Source organism: Oncorhynchus kisutch, linkage group LG6 (assembly GCF_002021735.2).
Source record: "Oncorhynchus kisutch isolate 150728-3 linkage group LG6, Okis_V2, whole genome shotgun sequence".
In the NCBI taxonomy this organism is placed as follows: Eukaryota; Metazoa; Chordata; class Actinopteri; order Salmoniformes; family Salmonidae; genus Oncorhynchus; species Oncorhynchus kisutch.
The window spans coordinates 72,160,547-72,178,633 of record NC_034179.2 but is presented as its reverse complement, the minus strand read 5'-3'; the positions used below and the strand labels follow the sequence as shown (position 1 = coordinate 72,178,633).

General features: G+C 42.2%; 1 protein-coding gene across 6 annotated transcripts in view; it reads left to right on the top strand.

Annotated features, from left to right (window-relative positions):
* LOC109893373 (axin-1-like) overlaps positions 1-18,087 on the top strand; it is a 38,836-nt gene that overhangs the window by 5,777 nt on the left and 14,972 nt on the right. The window contains exons 2-3 of one of the 6 annotated variants that reach the window (XM_031827376.1): positions 1,721-1,918; positions 11,769-12,728. In XM_031827376.1, coding sequence (XP_031683236.1) covers positions 11,848-12,728 — 881 coding nt within the window. In that variant the 5' untranslated portion in view covers positions 1,721-1,918; positions 11,769-11,847. Of the gene's footprint in view, positions 1-1,720; positions 1,919-8,401; positions 8,616-11,768; positions 12,729-18,087 lie in introns of those variants that run through there. The other 5 variants (XM_031827378.1, XM_031827377.1, XM_031827375.1 and 2 more) reach the window with 5 other exon arrangements.

Genomic DNA, 18,087 nt, shown 5'->3' with positions numbered 1-18,087 from the left:
AATACCCCCACAGTGCTGCCTGAAATTGGCACTTTAGTGCGCGTTTTTAAGGACACATCTCAAATATTTCCACCCCTCCCACCTCAGCGTAAGCGAGCTGATATAAGACAGGTAAATTACCGACCCTGGCGCAATGGTTTGAAAAGAGCAGAGTGCCTGCTTTAAGAGGTTGAAATTGCACAATATTGTGCATTTGAGAATTGTGCTGGGTTAACGGCCGCCAAAAATAGAGCCCTACACCTTTACGAGGCTGTCATCGTGACATGTGCTGGGTCACGTACCATTCTGTTCCTTAGCTGGGTTTATGGTCAGGGAGGGCCTTGAAAGCTAGTTAATACCACTTGAGACAGAAAGACTATGACATGGTGTTATGATTTTAAAGGTCAAGGAGAGACCGTTAAACTCCCTAAGTATATGGTAATGGTGGTACGCAAAAATCTCTTGCCACTCCAAACTTGATGTGTACCCCATCTTTATTTTTGTTACTGCACTGTGCTTTCCCTTGCATATCAACTGTGTATTCCAACCAAACCTTGTAAGGCAGGTAACAAGATTTGCCATACCTGCAAAGCAAATGTGATTTCGCATAACACAAGGGTTTGTTGGACCTTCACTGTACCTTTGCCTCTGTACCTCTGCTGAGGATTTGGCATTGGTCAGAAAAGTTAGACTGATGCCGGTTACACTTGTGATTACACTCAGTGGAGTTTTCCTTATTCAAACTTGTTCTGAGGGCAGCTCTGCCTTGAGGGCAGGACAGAAGACAGCCCTTACTGTCAATAACACACCCACCCCTCACTAGCTTGTCAGCTGCCTTGTAGAGGGGGCAGGTACTAGCAGCCTGCACCTGTCATGTCATTTGTCAATCAGTCCCAAGGCCAATCAACAGGTAGCTGATAGGCATCTACAGCTGCCAGTCGCAATCCCTACACATCATAGCCGAGGAAAACTGCAGAACACAGCTGTCAAATGATTCTAATAGTTTGCTCTATGGGGGGAACATGATGTCCATATGTTATGTGCAGGCATCGATATAATGTAGAATGAACGCGCCACAAGCCAAATAAAATTAATGTAAGGGTTAACGATTATTCGAAGGCAGCTTCAATGGCTTTATGTAATACTTTATGTAAGACTGACCAGAATTGCAAAGGTAGTTCCTCAATCTGTGTAAATCGTTTCTCTTGCTGGTCAGCTGGTGTTGAGCTGAATTGGTATTCCCTGGACTCCAAGAGCCCTGGGGTTTGTTCGCTGTGGGGGGCCCAGCGATCAGGAAGGCCAGGGAGAGGGCTGTGTGTGCAGCTGCTGATTGCATCTGATGGGAGATCTGCTCTGCTACAGACCTTGTGCTATTATTCACCAGGTTATGGTAATGTTGAAATAGACCCTTATCTGGATGCCAGTGCTACATAGCTGAGAAATATTGAAATAAACACAGTCTTGAGTTAAAAAGGGGTACAGCAGTACGTCTCCTTCAAGGTGCTGTTTCTGGCAGGTTTTAGATATTATTTTGAGATGCTGGTTTATTCTCTAAATAATGGCATAAATTCATTTGATGTTTATGTATTTCTTCAATTTCTGTTTGAGTGAGGTGTCAAAACTAAAAGCACAAGTTAAATTTTCATTAGCATTTCACATCCTCAGAGCATTGTCGTCAAATTGTAAATATTTTATATTTGGTGATAATGCAACCAAATGTTTTCTTGTTCCTCTGTTTCAGAACCGAATGGATAAAAAATACATCCTGGTATGGCAAGATTCTCCATGGGCAGGCACCTTCATTTTGCTAGTATTGAGAGAGATGTTGTCTTTACTGGCACCTGATTTATCCAATGAGATTGCAATGGGAGCCTCAGCAAATGGGTGTCAAATTGGAGGAGAGAAATCCATTAAACAATGGAGTAACATTTTACTAAAGGTAAGGCATGTTGCTTTACATATTTAAGAAATATTTTCTTATTTTATTTCAGAACTTCTGGCATCTTTCAATATCGAGCCTATTCATCATGTCATGTCTTCAGTCACATGGGCCTGCAGCCTAAGACTTGAGCTCTTATTTATAATGAGACACAGATGTCAGGCAGATACAGCATGTCTGTAAGCAGTGCTGCATGTCCTCCTGTCTTCATCATCATCATATAGAATAGCTCATGGTTTAGGTGTGGTCTTTCAAATGGTTTTGTTCACCGAGAGAATAGAGCATTCTATTACTAGCACACCACTCTGCTGCTGTTTCTGTATCTCTTCTGAACATATTTCTTGGAAATGTTACACACACCGCACACTGCTTGCTGTGCAGTCATATGTAGACACTCCATGTAGACACACCATGTAGACACACAATGTAGACACTCCATGTAGACACTCCATGTAGACACTCCATGTAGACACACCATGTAGACTGTAAATGCTTATACCATGGCAACGTTTGAATACTTGTTTCTGATTGGCTTGAAGGGCATTCTAGAGTGTGAATTAGTTCCCTATGGCGCACGGTAGAATTTTGAAAACAAAAGTGAATTGAAAACATGAATGGCATTGTTGAATTTGATTTTCATAATAGGAAGCTAGGAATGATGGTTTGGTTAGCTAAACTAGGAAGACTGTTTGGTTACCATCTAGTAGACTTGCTAGCTACTTCAGTGGATGTTAGACAGGTTTCTAGCAGCAAATGAACACGTCTAGCGGCAAATGTGTTCAATTACAGCCATTGGAATAAAAGGGACAATCAACTTGTTGCTCTATGCGTTCTCTGGAAAATAATGCAACTCCGTGGAAGGTCAGGTCCACTCCGCCAGTGTGTCGTTCATTAGTTTCCATAGAATGCATAGCCTCTTATCCCTTACATAATGAATACATGTACATGTGTCATAGAGGAGGCGTGATTAGCGCAGGGACACTGCACTCCAAGTCACTCTATGTTGACAGACAATTCCTCTAGTCAGCCATTCTGTGTCATTTGAGACCTCTGGCATGCTGTGTGCCCTTGTGGCTACAACGGTTGAATAATAGTGCACTTGAATGCAACTGCAAGGGCTTCGTCAGGAAATCTTCACAGAGGCAATTCTCTATAGGAGGAGAGAGAAAGTTCTGACGTGAAGAAATGTATGTCACTGTTTACAACTTGTCCTCATTGTTCATGGCTGATTACAGCATGATGGAAATTACATTTGCATGAAAAATCACAACTTTAATGTCTCACAGAAGGGACAAACCAAATTTAAATGAACTGTTTCATGTGTGTGTGTATAGTACCCGTTGGCGTGAGCGTACATCCTCTAAAAGTGGACTTCTAAATATTGGCATGTTGGAGAAATAAAGATAATAAGAAGTGTTATGGATGTTAAATGAAATGGACATACTTTTTGGGGAGACTGATGCTGCGCATCCCAAATGGCACAGCGGTCTAAGGCACTGCTTCGCAGTGCTAGCTGTGTCACTACAGATCCTGGCTCGATCCCAGGCTGTGTCGCAGCCGGCCGCCACTGGGAGAACCATGAGGTGGCGCACAATTGGCCCAGCATTATCTGGGTTAGGCCGGCCGGGTTGTCCTTGTCCCATCGCACTCTAGCGACTCCTGTGGCGGGCCGGGCCCAATACATGCTGAAACGGTCGCCAGCTGTACGTTGTGGCTGGCTTCCGGGTTAAGCGAGCATTGTGTCAAGAAGCAGTGCGGCTTGGCTGGGTTGTGTTTCAGAGGACGCACGGCTCTCAACCTTCGCCTCTCCCGAGTCCGTACGGGAGTTGCAGCGATGGGACAAGACTATAACTACCAACTGGATATCACAAAAAAAGGGGTAAAATAATATAACAAAAAATAATAATCAAAAACCAACATAACTACAGGCAGCCTGAATAGAATAGAAGGCCAGGCACCATCTTTAAAAAAAATCATCTTTAAACATATACAGCTCCAGGCCAATCATATAAAGTGGATCATTTACAGTACATGACACACACCTTACTGTTGTTTTAAAAAAATGCCATTGGAGGTGAAAGAGTTTATGAACAAGAAAAGATAACTTGTGAAATACCAGCAAATAGCCTGAGCAAGGTCAAAACACATTTGTTTTTTGTAAGTGCATACAAAAATTCTGACCAATGCTGCCACCCCTGTGCTTCATGGTTGGGATGGTGTTCTTTGGCTTGCAAGTGTCCCCCTTTTTCCTCCAAACAAGGATGGTCATTATGGCCAAACAGTTCTATTTTTGTTTCATCAGACCAGAGGACATTTCTCCAAAAAGTATGATCTTTGTCCTCATGTGCAGATGCAAACCGTAGTCTGGCTTTTTTATGGAGGTTTTTGAGCAGTGGCTTCTTCCATGCTGAGCGGCCTTTCAGGTTATGTTGCTATAGGACTTGTTTTACTGTGGCTATAGATACTTTTGTACCTGTTTCCTCCAGCATCTTCACAAGGTCCTTTGCTGTTGTTCTAGGATTGATTTGCACTTTTCACACCAAAGTACGTTCATCTCTAGGAGACAGAACGCGTCTCCTTCCTGAGCGGTATGACGGCTGTGTGGTCCCATGGTGTTAATACTTGCGTACTATTGTTTGTACAGATGAACGTGGTACCTTTAGGCATTTGGAAATTGCTCCAAAGGATGAACCAGACTTGTGGAGGTCTACAATCTTTTGTGGCTGATTTCTTTTGATTTTCCCATGATGCCAAACAAAGAGGCAGTGAGTTTGAAGGTAGGCTTGAAATACAGTGGGGCAAAAAAGTATTTAGTCAGCCACCAATTGTGCAAATTCTCCCACTTAAAAGATGAGATATGATGAAAATTACAGGCCTAGGTACACTTCAACTATGACAGACAAAATTAGATTTTTTTCTCCAGAAAATCACATTATAGGATTTTTAATTTATTTATTTGCAAATTATGGTGGAAAATAAGTATTTGGTCAATAACAAAAGTTTATCTCAATAATTTGTTATTTACCCTTTGTTGGCAATGACAGAGGTCAAACATTTTCTGTAAGTCTTCACAAGGTTTTCACACACTGTTGCTGTTATTTTGGCCCATTCCTCCATGCAGATCTCCTCTAGAGCAGTGATGTTTTGGGGGCTGTTGCTGGGCAACACAGACTTTCAACTCCCTCCAAAGATTTTCTATGGGGTTGAGATCTGGAGACTGGCTAGGCCACTCCAGGACCTTGAAATGCTTCTTACGAAGCCACTCCTTCGTTGCCCGGGCGGTGTGTTTGGGATCATTGTCATGCTGAAAGACCCAGCCACGTTTCATCTTGCCCTTGCTGATGGAAGGAGGTTTTCACTCAAAATCTCACGATACATGGCCCTATTCATTCTTTCCTTTATACGGATTAGTCGTCCTGGTCCCTTTGCAGAAAAACAGCCCCAAAGCATGATGTTTCCACCCCCTTGCTTCACAGTAGGTATGGTGTTCTTTGGATGCAACTCAGCATTCTTTGTCCTCCAAACACGACGAGTTGAGTTTTTACCAAAAAGTTATATTTTGGTTTCATCTGACCATATGACATTCTCCCAATCTTCTTCTGGATCATCCAAATGCTCTCTAGCAAATTTCAGACGGGCCTGGACATGTACTGGCTTAATTAGGGGGACACGTCTGGCACTGCAGGATTTGAGTCCCTGGCGGCGTAGTGTATTACTGATGGTAGGCTTTGTTACTTTGGTCCCAGCACTCTGCAGGTCATTCACTAGGTCCCGCCGTGTGGTTCTGGGATTTTTGCTCACCGTTCTTGTGATCATTTTGACCCCACGGAGTGAGATCTTGCGTGGAGCCCCAGATCGATGGAGATTATCAGTGATCTTGTATGTCTTCCATTTCCTAATAATTGCTCCCACAGTTGATTTCTTCAAACCAAGCTGCTTACCTATTGCAGATTCAGTCTTCCCAGCCTGGTGCAGGTCTACAATTTTGTTTCTGGTGTCCTTTGACAGCTCTTTGGTCTTGGCCATAGTGGAGTTTGGAGTGTGACTGTTTGAGGTTGTGGACAGGTGTCTTTAATACTGATAACAAGTTCAAACAGGTGCCATTAATACAGGTAACGAGTGGAGGACAGAGGAGCCTCTTAAAGAAGAAGTTACAGGTCTGTGAGAGCCAGAAATCTTGCATGTTTGTAGGTGACCAAATACTTATTTTCCACCATAATTTGCAAATAAATTCATTAAAAATCCTACAATGTGATTTTCTGGATTTCTTTTTCTCATTTTGTCTGTCATAGTTGAAGTGTACCTATGATGAAAATTACAGGCCTCTCTCATCTTTTTAAGTGGGAGAACTTGCACAATTGGTGGCTGACTAAATACTTTTTTGCCCCACTGTACATTCACATGTACACCTCCAATTGACTCAAATGATGTCAATTAGCCTATCAGAAGCTTCTAAAGCCATGACATTATTTTCTGGAATTTTCCAAGTTGTTTAAAGGCACAGTCAACTTAGTGTATGTAAACTTCTGACCCACTGGAATTGTGATACAGTGAGTTATAAGTGAAATCATCTGTATGTAAACAATTGTTGGAAAAATTACTTGTGTCATGCACAAAGTAGATGTCCTAACCGACTTGCCAAAACTATAGTTTGTTAACAAGAAATTTGTGGAGTGGTTGAAAAACAAGTTTTAATGACTCCAACCTAAGTGTATGTACACTTCCGGCTTCAACTGTACATTTCCCTCCACGTGGGCCAGCCCACTACCAATTAGAGTTCTAGCCAATGAGCGCTAGCCCCTCGCATTGAGTCACAGCTAGGAAGAGGCCTGCCCAGCATTATCCAATGAGATTGCAGTGCAGGCCCAAATGCTCAGTGGACGAGAGAGAGAGAGAGAGAGAGAGCGAGAGAGCGAGAGAGAGAGAAATTACTTTGTTCACATATCTGCACATATGTTGCGTAGTACACAATTTTCAGGGACCACTTTTGGCTATTGAGTGATACTTTCAGAACTACTGGCTAAAAAGTATACAAAAGTACACGGATAATCTCTTTAATAAAATGTGCCTTGAAGCACATACAGTAAGTTATATCTAACCTCAACCAGGTTACAACAACACTGGGTGTAACTTAGTATACAGCAAGATGTTGTTTACTCTGATCATTTTACACAACACCAGGACCTCCAATTCTTGAAGGGCTGCACATATGCTAGATTTGTGTTGGCTCATTCAGTTCAGGTGTAAACCCCCCCCCTAAAATATAATGTAGTTGAAAAATATGTACAGTCATTCTCTGTACTTTTTGAATGATCTAATCTAATCAAACAATCAAGATCAGTAATAGCTTTCTGCATTCCAATGGCCTTTGATCTCAGTACAATAAAGCCTTGAGATTACAGACCTGATTGTTTGCAGGTGTGTGCAGCTAGTTTGCAGGTCTAGATCAACACACAACATGTGAATACACAGTCAAAACACACATTGCCCTTGCAAATATACATTCCAGTAATAATAAATGTTCATTCTTACTCCCTTTTCTTAAAGGGGGCAAAAGATTCAAATAGCAAGTTGAAAGGCACATGCATGATCTTTTGTCTAAGCATTTCTCTCCTTTGGTTCAGGTGGAGGAATACAATCACAGGCATACCTTTGATCTGTATCTCTTTACAAGCTGTGAGAAGGGAGCTGGAAGAGTTAAAGAGTAACATCATACCACCCTGCATTTCTCTTTGGTAAACTCCGACAGAGCTGATAGAATTAAATGATAAGATACAATAATTCATTGCCTGTTGTAATGTAGTGGACGTATGGTGATAATAAACCTCTCTCTGGCTCTCTTCTTGTGTGACCTTCAAGGTAGATAAGCTGCACTCCACGTTCATATTCCCCGTGTGTTGATATTGATGTTTCACGGACATTTTCAAAGTGAACTAACCACAGTACAGTGGCAGCAGGCAAACACAATAACTCCATTCTTCATTATTCTGTGCCAGCCGTATACATAAAAGAACAGGGGGAAAGGACAACCACATGAAATTATTACTTGCCTTTTTGAATCTATATTCTCAAAACAGTTCCTTGGCAACAGTTCTTGTGAAAATATTGTAAATAGCATTTGTATAGAGACAGGTGGTCGACTGTCTCTTATTGCCACATCATCTGCTTTTACATGCGGCATTGCTCCTCTCCGTACAAATGTTATGTTTATCTCTGTAAGAATTTCGCTTATAATTTTTTGGCATTTGACCCTTTTCTGCCAAAGGATTTCCAAATAACGGTATAGATGTAACGTTATCATTCTAGGCTTTTGATTTGTTTACACGGTTTGATCCGGTTGTCTTCGTTATTATCAATACATGTGATAAAAAAATATACATTGTCGCCTGGGTAGAGAAAGATACAATATAGAATATTTGAAGAGAATGCACATCATCCCTCTCTCTCTAGTTCAGCCCCCCCCCCCTTTCCAGTTCTTCTACACCGCGGCAGTATGTTTTTTGAACGCTCGTGGCGCTGTACATCTTCTGAACCACCACACAGACAGGAGTGAGAGACAGCCATGGAGAGGTGGAGAACGGACTGTTTTCTTTGTTATTTTTAAACTCTTGCTATTCGCATCTATGACACGATTCACAGTGAGCTGTACAAGCAAAAATTCCCGATGCACTCGAAAACGGCAAGTAGGTTTTCACAGGTGAAGTATAGAGCACTTTTTTTCAGCTCATGGTTTGGGATTGCGGTAGCCGGAGATGATATGTGCCATCGCTTTGCTGTGTGTGTGTGCGCGCTAGTCAATTCCGAGATCGAGTGTTCTATCTCTGCTGCGTCTTTTATCGATTCTGAAAAATGGTGGGGTGTTGGTCGTGAACAACTCTGAACATTCATTACCTAAGATACTTACAGTTTAGTAGGCAAATAGTGTTGCAAAGTTGTGTACTATTCGGTCGGCTGCGGAAGGGCCTGGCTGTGTGTACGGAGTTTGTTTCTGCCTCCCCTCCCCCATCCGTTCTGCTGCTGTGCTGCTCATACTCAGAGGCCAAGACATGAATGCAATGAATGTGGGGCTCACTTCAAAGCATTAGGGATGGTAGGGAATGGGTGTAGTAATACAGTTATAGTAGCGACAGATTACGCTCTTTGGAAATGTTCGTGCATATTACGAAACTGAAGACCGCAACACAGTATTTGTGAATGTGCGCATGATAATACTTGCACGATCTACGTGTTCACAGTTGTAATCATATCACAGCCTGTTCTTGATAATGTGATCTTGCTATTTTGGTAAATGTGCTACTACTTAGGCTACATTGTGGTTTAATAGAATTCCAGCATCAATATTGTTACTTTTTTTTGTTCCAGTATAACGTCAGCTTCCTACATGTGTGTTACGTTGTTGCTGGAAGGCTATGTTGCTAAGTTAATTGATTCCAACAGTGTTGTTTTGGTATTGTCCACAGTGAAAGTTGTGAATTCATTGCAGGCTTCGTTTTTCATTCTCACCTAAGCTTTTCCCCCTGATTTTTAAAAAATTGAGCCGTTTTAATTAAAGCAGTAAAGAGGGGAACTTAGATTTATGTTTTGATATTGACATGATAAATTGCATATAATGTTGATGATTGTACAAATCATTCTGAGTAGTTGGCTGAACTAATGCCCAGTGGTCAAAGCAGTTGTCATTAGCTAACGTCCACACCTACAGTGCCAATAAAGATCCAATTCTTATTTACAATGAGACCTCAGGTAGCAGGCGCAGCACGTATAACACACACATAGGTTAAACAATATCATAGATACAACAGTCAAAAGTACACACAATGCCCAGCCAGTAATCCAGTCAGTAAGATATTGAGTAATGTGCAGCATTTAATTAAGAGTTAGTGGGAAAACACACGCAGTTATCAGTTAAAATCTCAGACAGTTTGTTTTTAAATGTACCAGTTGGCTCAAAAGAGCATTTTTTTTTTAAAAATTTTAAAGCATGCTCCAGTCTCTAGCAGCAGGTAATTGAAAAGCATTTACACCAAAGATACTGAGTGTCTTGGGGATTGCCAGGTTTATGTAATTGCTGGATCTCAGGTTGGTGTTGGTGGTGCGGAGTCTTAGTAGCGAGCTGAGATAAAGGGAGGCCTTGCAGAGGAGGGATTTGTATATGAATGTGAGCCAGTGGGTTTTATGTCATACATGTAGGGATGGCCAGTTAATGAATAAGTCACAGTGATGAAGTTGGAATGGGGCACTAGTGACAAAGCTTATGGCAGAGGGGTAAAGTACGTCCAGTTTATTGAGGGTGGACTTTGGGGCCATATTGTAGATGACATCACCATAATCCAGGATGGGAGTATTGTCATTTGGATCATGGTGTGTTTAGCACTGTGTGTGAATTAAGATTAGTTCTGGTAGAGAAAGTCTATTCTGGATTTGACCTTTGCTTGAAGATTATTGATGTGTGTGTGGAATGATAGTGCCAGATACCCAGGTATTTGTATGAGCTGACATTCTAGGTCAATAGGTGTCTAGATAGATGATGACTTTCTAAAGATATTGAGAATCTTAAAATGTAACATTTTAAAGAGAAGTACTACTCCTGCTACTAGAATTGAGTGTATCACATTTTTGTGTATATTCATCATCACTATCAACGTGAAAAGGAGAAATTGAGGATAGTTAGTGGTTCATTGCACTGTGATGTGTAAAAGACCCTGTCTGTCCACTCCATAGTTCCCGGACAGCCACAGGGGAGGGCCACTTCCTCCAGGTCTCAGTAGGGACTGAAAATATTTGACTCAAGGTCGTCCTCTGATATGATCAGTCGGAGTGCCTGCCTGGCTGCATTCACCACACACAGCAGCCATGGTCACAGTCATGGCAGATTCGGCTCTGCCTGCACCCCACAGTTCCTCTTTTAACCTCCAGAACGCTCTGCCCTTGTCGCTCTATTTCATGCTCAGGGTCGGCTCCTGTAGTACACTGCTCGGATCTGTGTCTGTCATCAGTGGCCTCAAGTGGAGTTTTTGTTCTCTGTGTCCTTCACATGACACATGTCAAACATGCAAGTATTTTCAACAGTGAAGAGGGGTCGATGTGCACATCTGTCTCTACTTACAGGGGGGAAAACAAAATAAGAACCCTGACAGTATTAAAGAATGGAAGGAAGAGGAACCCTACTACTGGGTGTCCATAACCCTTTTCCGTTCAGTTATTTTCAGCCAATCATTTGAAGTCAGAAATACATTCAATATGATTGTCACGAAACAGTTAGGCTGTCTATATCTGAAATAGTGTTCTTTATTTTATCTACCTCTGCATTTTATAGAATAGATTTCATTCACACTAACATATAGCCTAGCTGCAGTTCAGAAACCCAACAATAAAAATATGTTCTAGAATCTTCTGATGTTAAGGTATTGCTGTGGGGAATCATTATGGAACGTGCTAATCTGTGTGAACATATGACACACAGATCACTTTTTTTCGTGTGCATCGATTTCTTCAATGCCCTTTGCTTTAGGGGATATTGAATTGTATTTCTTAGTAGTCAAAATATTTTTCCAACCTTTAAATGGGTGCTATCGATGTGAGCAATGAAATCATTTATTTAATCTCTGTTTTGGCAGGATTTCTTTTTGAAATATTAGACTTGTGTGAATTCTAAGCTTAGACATAGATATTCAGTCTGCTTTTATTTTCGCAGTATTGAATGAATTTCCAATTTGTCTCAAACGTTTGTTCTTTTTTACTAAGTTGTCAAAATGAGATAATAAACGTCTGAGTCGTTGCCTGTGAATACGTTTACATTTTATGTGTTTAAAGTTTCCACTCATTATATATTTTTGTATTTTTCTGACAGGAGAAATTCTTTCACGGTGGCATAAGTAGAGGGGTGGATCTGATCGTTCTGCACTGTGGGCTGTACTGGGGCGGGGTGTATGGACGCTGTGAACATGAGCGTGGGCGACAAGGTGGGGGGTTGCCTGGTGGATCTGGGGGGCAGCTTCACTGAGGATGCCCCCAGACCCCCGGTCCCTGGGGAGGAGGGAGAGCTGGTGTCCAGCGATGGACGGCCCTACAGCCACGGTTTCTATTCCTTCAAGAACGAGGCCTCCACGGCCACGCCCAGACGACCTGACCTGGACCTGGGCTATGAGCCGGAGGGCAGCGCCTCCCCCACGCCGCCCTACCTTAAGTGGGCAGAGTCCCTGCACTCTCTCCTGGACGACCAGGATGGTATCCACCTGTTCAGGACGTTCCTCAAGCAGGAGGAATGTGCCGACATGTTGGACTTCTGGTTCGCCTGCACTGGCTTCCGTAAGCTCGAGGCCAGTGAGGGCCAGGGCGAGGAGAAGAAGCTGAAACTGGCGAAAGCCATTTATAAAAAGTACATCCTGGACAACAATGGAATAGTCTCGAGACAGATCAAACCGGCCACCAAGAGCTTCATCAAGGACTGTGTGATGAGGCTGCACATTGACCCGGCCATGTTTGACCAGGCTCAGACTGAGATTCAGACTATGATGGAGGAGAACACCTACCCTCTGTTCCTCAAGTCAGATATCTACTTGGAATACACCAGAACTGGGGGGGAGAGCCCTAAGCTCTACAGCGACCAGAGCTCTGTCTCTGGGGGTGGGAAGGTTTTACCAGGGTATTTGCCCACGCTGAACGAGGACGAGGAGTGGAGATGTGACCATGAGTTGGAGGAGCAGCAGGAGAGTGATCCCAGCAACCGGCTCACTCAGAAGCTGCTTCAGGAGACAGCTTCCCAACGCGTCACCAGCACCAAGAGATTCCAGGACAGTCACGAGTACAGGTAAATCCTATCCCGACATCCTCTCTCTCTCTCCAGTCTCTATAACTATCTAGCTTCTCTGTGCAAGTGCTGAATTAGAAATGAACTTGTCCTCCCCCCCCTCTGTGCGAGTTGCTGCCTGAAGTTGGAGATGAAAAGTGGCTCTGAGTTTAGCACAGCGGACAGCTTAAGATGAGAGGAATGCAGTGTAGGCAGAGGCCTTTAAGTACCTGTGATGGTGAGGCAGGGGTCGAAGGGAGAGCATTTGCTGGTTGTTAGAAGGTGGAGGCAGCTGCTCTTTGTGTTCCCCACGCAGGTTTCCTGTGAATGGCAGGCTTTTCTAGTGGAAGAAAGGTTCTCTCGGAGAAAAGCTCAACATGATTTCTCTTTTGACTGTGGAAAATGGAGAAGTCTTGTTTAACTGCAGCAGAAAGTCAAAGGAAGTATTCCCTGTCTAAGGAAATGAACCTGGCACAAAAAAAGGAAGCACTCCCCATATTTCTCTTCTGGATGACTAAAATAGGATTGTAAAAGTACAGTCTTGTTTATCTGTCTTCCATTCTTTAATTAATAGTAATATGATGCTTGTGTTATATTTGACAGAAATCTTTGTGTCACAGCCTTCTGTCATTTCATTTGCGCAGAATGGGATTGTGCGATGTGACTGACTACTTAAAACTCTAATCCTCGCCCTGTTGGAACAGAAACAGCGCATCTGGGCTTTTTAGTCCACTATGCAAAGGATTAGGCCTACAAATGTTCCTGCCAAAGTCTGTGAATTAATATCAATCTTTTTTTTAAAGACATATTCGCACATCTCTGAATTTGTTCCGTATTTGTCACTAAGCAAAGCTGCTATCATCTCCAGTTGTGAGAAGAATATGTGGAGGGATTTTGCAGATTTATTTAGCCTTGCTCTGAAATATGTAAGAACACAGCATTTTTACTTTTCAGATGTGCTTAAGGATACTGTATTTACTGTTGGCATTGTCTGGTGCAGAGATTGAAGATTGCAGAATTCTATCCCTAGAAGTTGACCCACTTTTCCATCAACAGTCTTAGACAAACCTTGACATATGCAGAAGATGCAGTAGCACCTTAGTGTGCAGAGGATGTGTTGAAGAGTAGTGGTCGCAGGGCTGAGGGACTTGAAATCAGTCTTTTCAATTAGTCTGACTAAATGGTAACGTTTCCAAGTCTTTGTTTCAGTTTGGGACTAGAGTTGTGATTTTTGAAAATAGGTCTACTCAGAAATAGCACATTGTTTAGGCTAAAGAAAATTGTTTTGTCTGACTTTAGTCTATTTGGATGCTCCGAACTGAGTTTTTAGTATAGTTACAGTGTATAGGCATATATGTTGCCTTTTCTCATTTACAACGGGCCTATAAATGTGCCAGAATGAAAGACTAGGATATTTTAAAACCACAAACACTCCCCACTCCACCCTACTTCTGATTGTGTATTCTATGGCCCCTGGATATGATTGTCTTTAATTAGTGAGAGCAGTGCATTTTTAAGGTTGTTTTCAAATGACTATTTCATTAGGTCTAGCATTTGGCGGAAATTACAAAAAGATTATATCCTCCATTTTTAAATAGCCTTTTAGCATCACCCTTCGGGTTTTTGTGCAACTACATTTTGCACCAGTCAGATGTCTCTTAATGTGTGAAGACCAGAGTCCAGGGAATTAAAAGGGAGAAAAACAATTTTTTTCTTTCTCAGTTGTGTAGTAATGCACAAAAAAAGTGTTGCGTGATATTTTTTACGTTGTTCGCAGACAAGCAGGTGATGGCCTCAGCCAGTCACTGTTCTTGTAGAGCCAAAGCTCTGGATATGTTTACATGCTATGAGGAGCATGAATACACATTTTATATGAAACTGTTCATTCTGAAAGACTCGTTCAATTCACACCTGTCTCAGGTTCCCCGTGGAACATTTCTCCTGGTGCCCCTCCTCTCTCCAGGTCTCCCTCGGAAAGTAGCGTAGATGGTTAATCTCAATGACAATTTCTGGTTTGAACAGGTTAGATATATAGCCTCCATTCTTATATAACACTATCATCTTCAGAGTAATTGTAGAGAGAATGTAATGAGTAACTAAGCTCCTAACAGGTCTGATTCCTTCACCTATGTTGCTGTGTAACCAATCAGTGGTGATCCAGGGGTGGCTGCACTCCAATGTAAAGAGGAGTGACCAAAGGACCAGTAATTATTCTCTAGGTGCAAAGAAATGCGCAAGTCGTTGGAACAACAAAAGGCCCTACATCTAATGCTTTGGCATTGAGCTTCTATCACTGTGCACCAGGAGGACAAGTTAATTTAGTTTTTCAGGACAGGGCTATTCAAAGGTATGGATGATGTTTTGATGGGTTTTCTGAGAGGTACGAGTAACGTTTCGGCGAAACGAAAGCCATCTGGCCTACTCGTCGGTCGTAAGAAACGTGATGAAATGTCATCCACTTACAGCTGTGCACCCACACTGTCATAGCTAAACAGCAGATAAAAATCAACCATGATGAAACCGGTGTTGGTTTGAAAGCATCTCTCTCCTCCGGCCTCCTCTCTTTGCTCTCTCTCTGTGATTCTGTGAACATTGACATCATGGCTGCTGCTTCAATCATTAGAAGATTCTAGATCATGGGCTTGAGTGCTGCCTGGGAATAATCATCAGAGGCTGCAGTAATCCGAGAGCTGCTTCCACCCGTGATCCATCCCTTTCCTCCTCTCAGGCTTAACCAGGCTGGGCTTAGAGGCTCATAAACAGATGCCTCACTACCAGTCAGTAGGATGGATGGCTGTGGTTCATGTTCTGGTAGGAGGCTGCCATTTTCCCTGTGGTGCCCTGAAGAGAGAACACAGCCAGGTTGTGGAATTGGAAGCCCTGGTTTCTAGGAGGCAGCAGGGGAAGCAGGCTTCCAGGTCAAGGGGAAACCCTGGTAGAAAGGAGGCTTCCTGCTTGGCGCTCGCTCCCCTGCCGTGCACACTCCTTAAAACAGACTGTGGCCTCCTGCAGCTGCCCCTTTCAGTTGCATTTCCTCTCGCAACGCTCTTTCCTTTAAATGAATCCCACTCAATTTGAAACCTTGACCATAGAACGTGGTCGTTATCCACAACCACGTTGCACCTCAGCCACAAAATGTACATTTCTATGCATTGACGGCTCGTATTGGTTGGACTTGTTTTTGTTTGATAAATGTAGCATGAGGGATGCCATCATGGTTTGTGTTTTGTTCTTCAAAGCAGTTTTTTTAGAGCATCCAGAGCAAAGATGTGTTCTCCTCAGAGCCTCTGTTTTGAGAAGGGAATCTGTTGGACTTTTTTTTTTTTGAGAGCGAGAGGCGTTTTTTACTTCAACGGAAACTCACCTTTATTGCAAAATTGCTGACTATTCCAAATGAAGTACTTATCTGACCTCTTTCCCTTGTTTTCTTAGTTGTTCACGTTATGACATTTCATGTTTTGTTAGATTTGGCTTGTAAGCTAAAAGAAAAATTCATGCATGTTCGCCATGGGTAATTCAGTAGACTTCCCTTGAAGGGCAGATTATGTAATGGCTTACTGCTCACAGTGCTTATGGACGGAAAATGCTAAAAGGCCATAAAAGCATCATTTCATGACTAAAGTGCTTTAGTATTAAACTGTAATCTCTTTTCCAGTGATAAACGCTGATAGGACTTATGGTTGACGGACAGGACAGGGCTCTCTCTGTTCAGGAAGCATGACTGGACACATGTTCTTTTAGAAGATTAGACCTGTATTTATGTCCATGTTATGTGGAATAGGAAGTGAGGCATGTTTCTGTGTTGTTTTCTCTCTCAGGGGAAATTTGACTCCGAGATTGTCGAGGACTTTATTGCTCTTTGCCCGAATAGTTGTACCCCACCCTGATATGGTCCCGGTGGAATGTGACGGCAGTGCCACTAGCCTAGGTCCTATCATTTATAGCCAATACCCACGTTTCCATCCATAGATTTTATGTGAGTAAAGTCATCCAGTTTAAAAATAAAACAGCTGTGATAGAAACAGGAAGTTTCAGTACAATTTAATAAATGCTGACAGATACGTTGTTCGTTTGACATGGTGGGATCTCTTTGTTTTGGTAAAATGTTATTATGCGAGAAATGGTGGTGGAAATGCCTTTATGCGCAAATATTGATAGCCATTGTATCGAAGTAAACTTGGAGTCACTCGATCACATGGTGTGTGGTCCCTCCCACCACGACTCAGGAAACCATGCAGTTTATTAGGCTACAGATGAAATAAGTTATGATGAACTTCACAGGGAGGTGAAAGTGCACGGTGATGAGCTTGATGCTCCTTTCCAATAAATGTTTAGGGTCTTATTCTGGTGACATGATGATCGATGCTTGACCCCCGTTTGACAAATCCCAAAAATATTCTCACTCTTATCTGTGATGATATCATCATTTTTAATTATTTTTTATTTCACCTTTATTTAACCAGGTAGGCTAGTTGAGAACAGGTTCTCATTTGCAACTGCGACCTGGCCAAGATAAAGCGTAGCAATTCGACACATACAACAACACAGAGTTACACATGGAGTAAACAAAACATACAGTCAATAATACAGTAGAACAAAATAAAACAAAAAGTCTATATACAGTGAGTGCAAATGAGGTAAGTTAAGGAAATAAATAGGCCATGGTGGCGAAGTAATTACAATATAGCAATTAAACACTGGAATGGGAGATCGGCAGAAGATGAATGTGCAGGTAGAGATACTGGGGTGCAAAGGAGACTAGCCTGCCGCAGAGCCTACCCGATCTGTGTCTGCTGTTGGCTAAAGCACACGTACCAAGACCAAACTAGTCGCATTTAGCTATTTAACGCAAAAAGTGTTTGTGGCAAAACCGTCGGTAGAGTTGAAAATGCGATGGAAACACGTTAAACATTCACATTTTATTCAGTAAGCCGAAAAAGTACATTTTCCTGTGCACCACGTCATCATGCACAAATTTTTTAATTTTTTAATCTTTGACAATTCAGTTTGGTGGAAACACCACTGGTGGGAAAATGCGCGGATTTACTTTGTGGATTTAGGAAGATCCGCATGAAAATCTCTCAACAATTGGATGGACATTTAGTTTATATCGTCATTTTATTCGATAAGATTGTCAGTCTAGGTATGACAAAATAAATGCTATCTTCTGTCACGGCTGCCATTGCTTTTCAAAGAGAAGCATTTGTCATTTCTAGACATATTAGAATCTCATCCCTTTACTTACATAATGTAGAACTAAAAGACATTCTTCAACTTACTCTCCATTATTCTCTTAATCCAAAATGATTTACCACTTCGCAATAGATGTTATTTTTCTTCGTCTAGGCAGAATATGGGCTGACTGATAGCCAGACAGAAG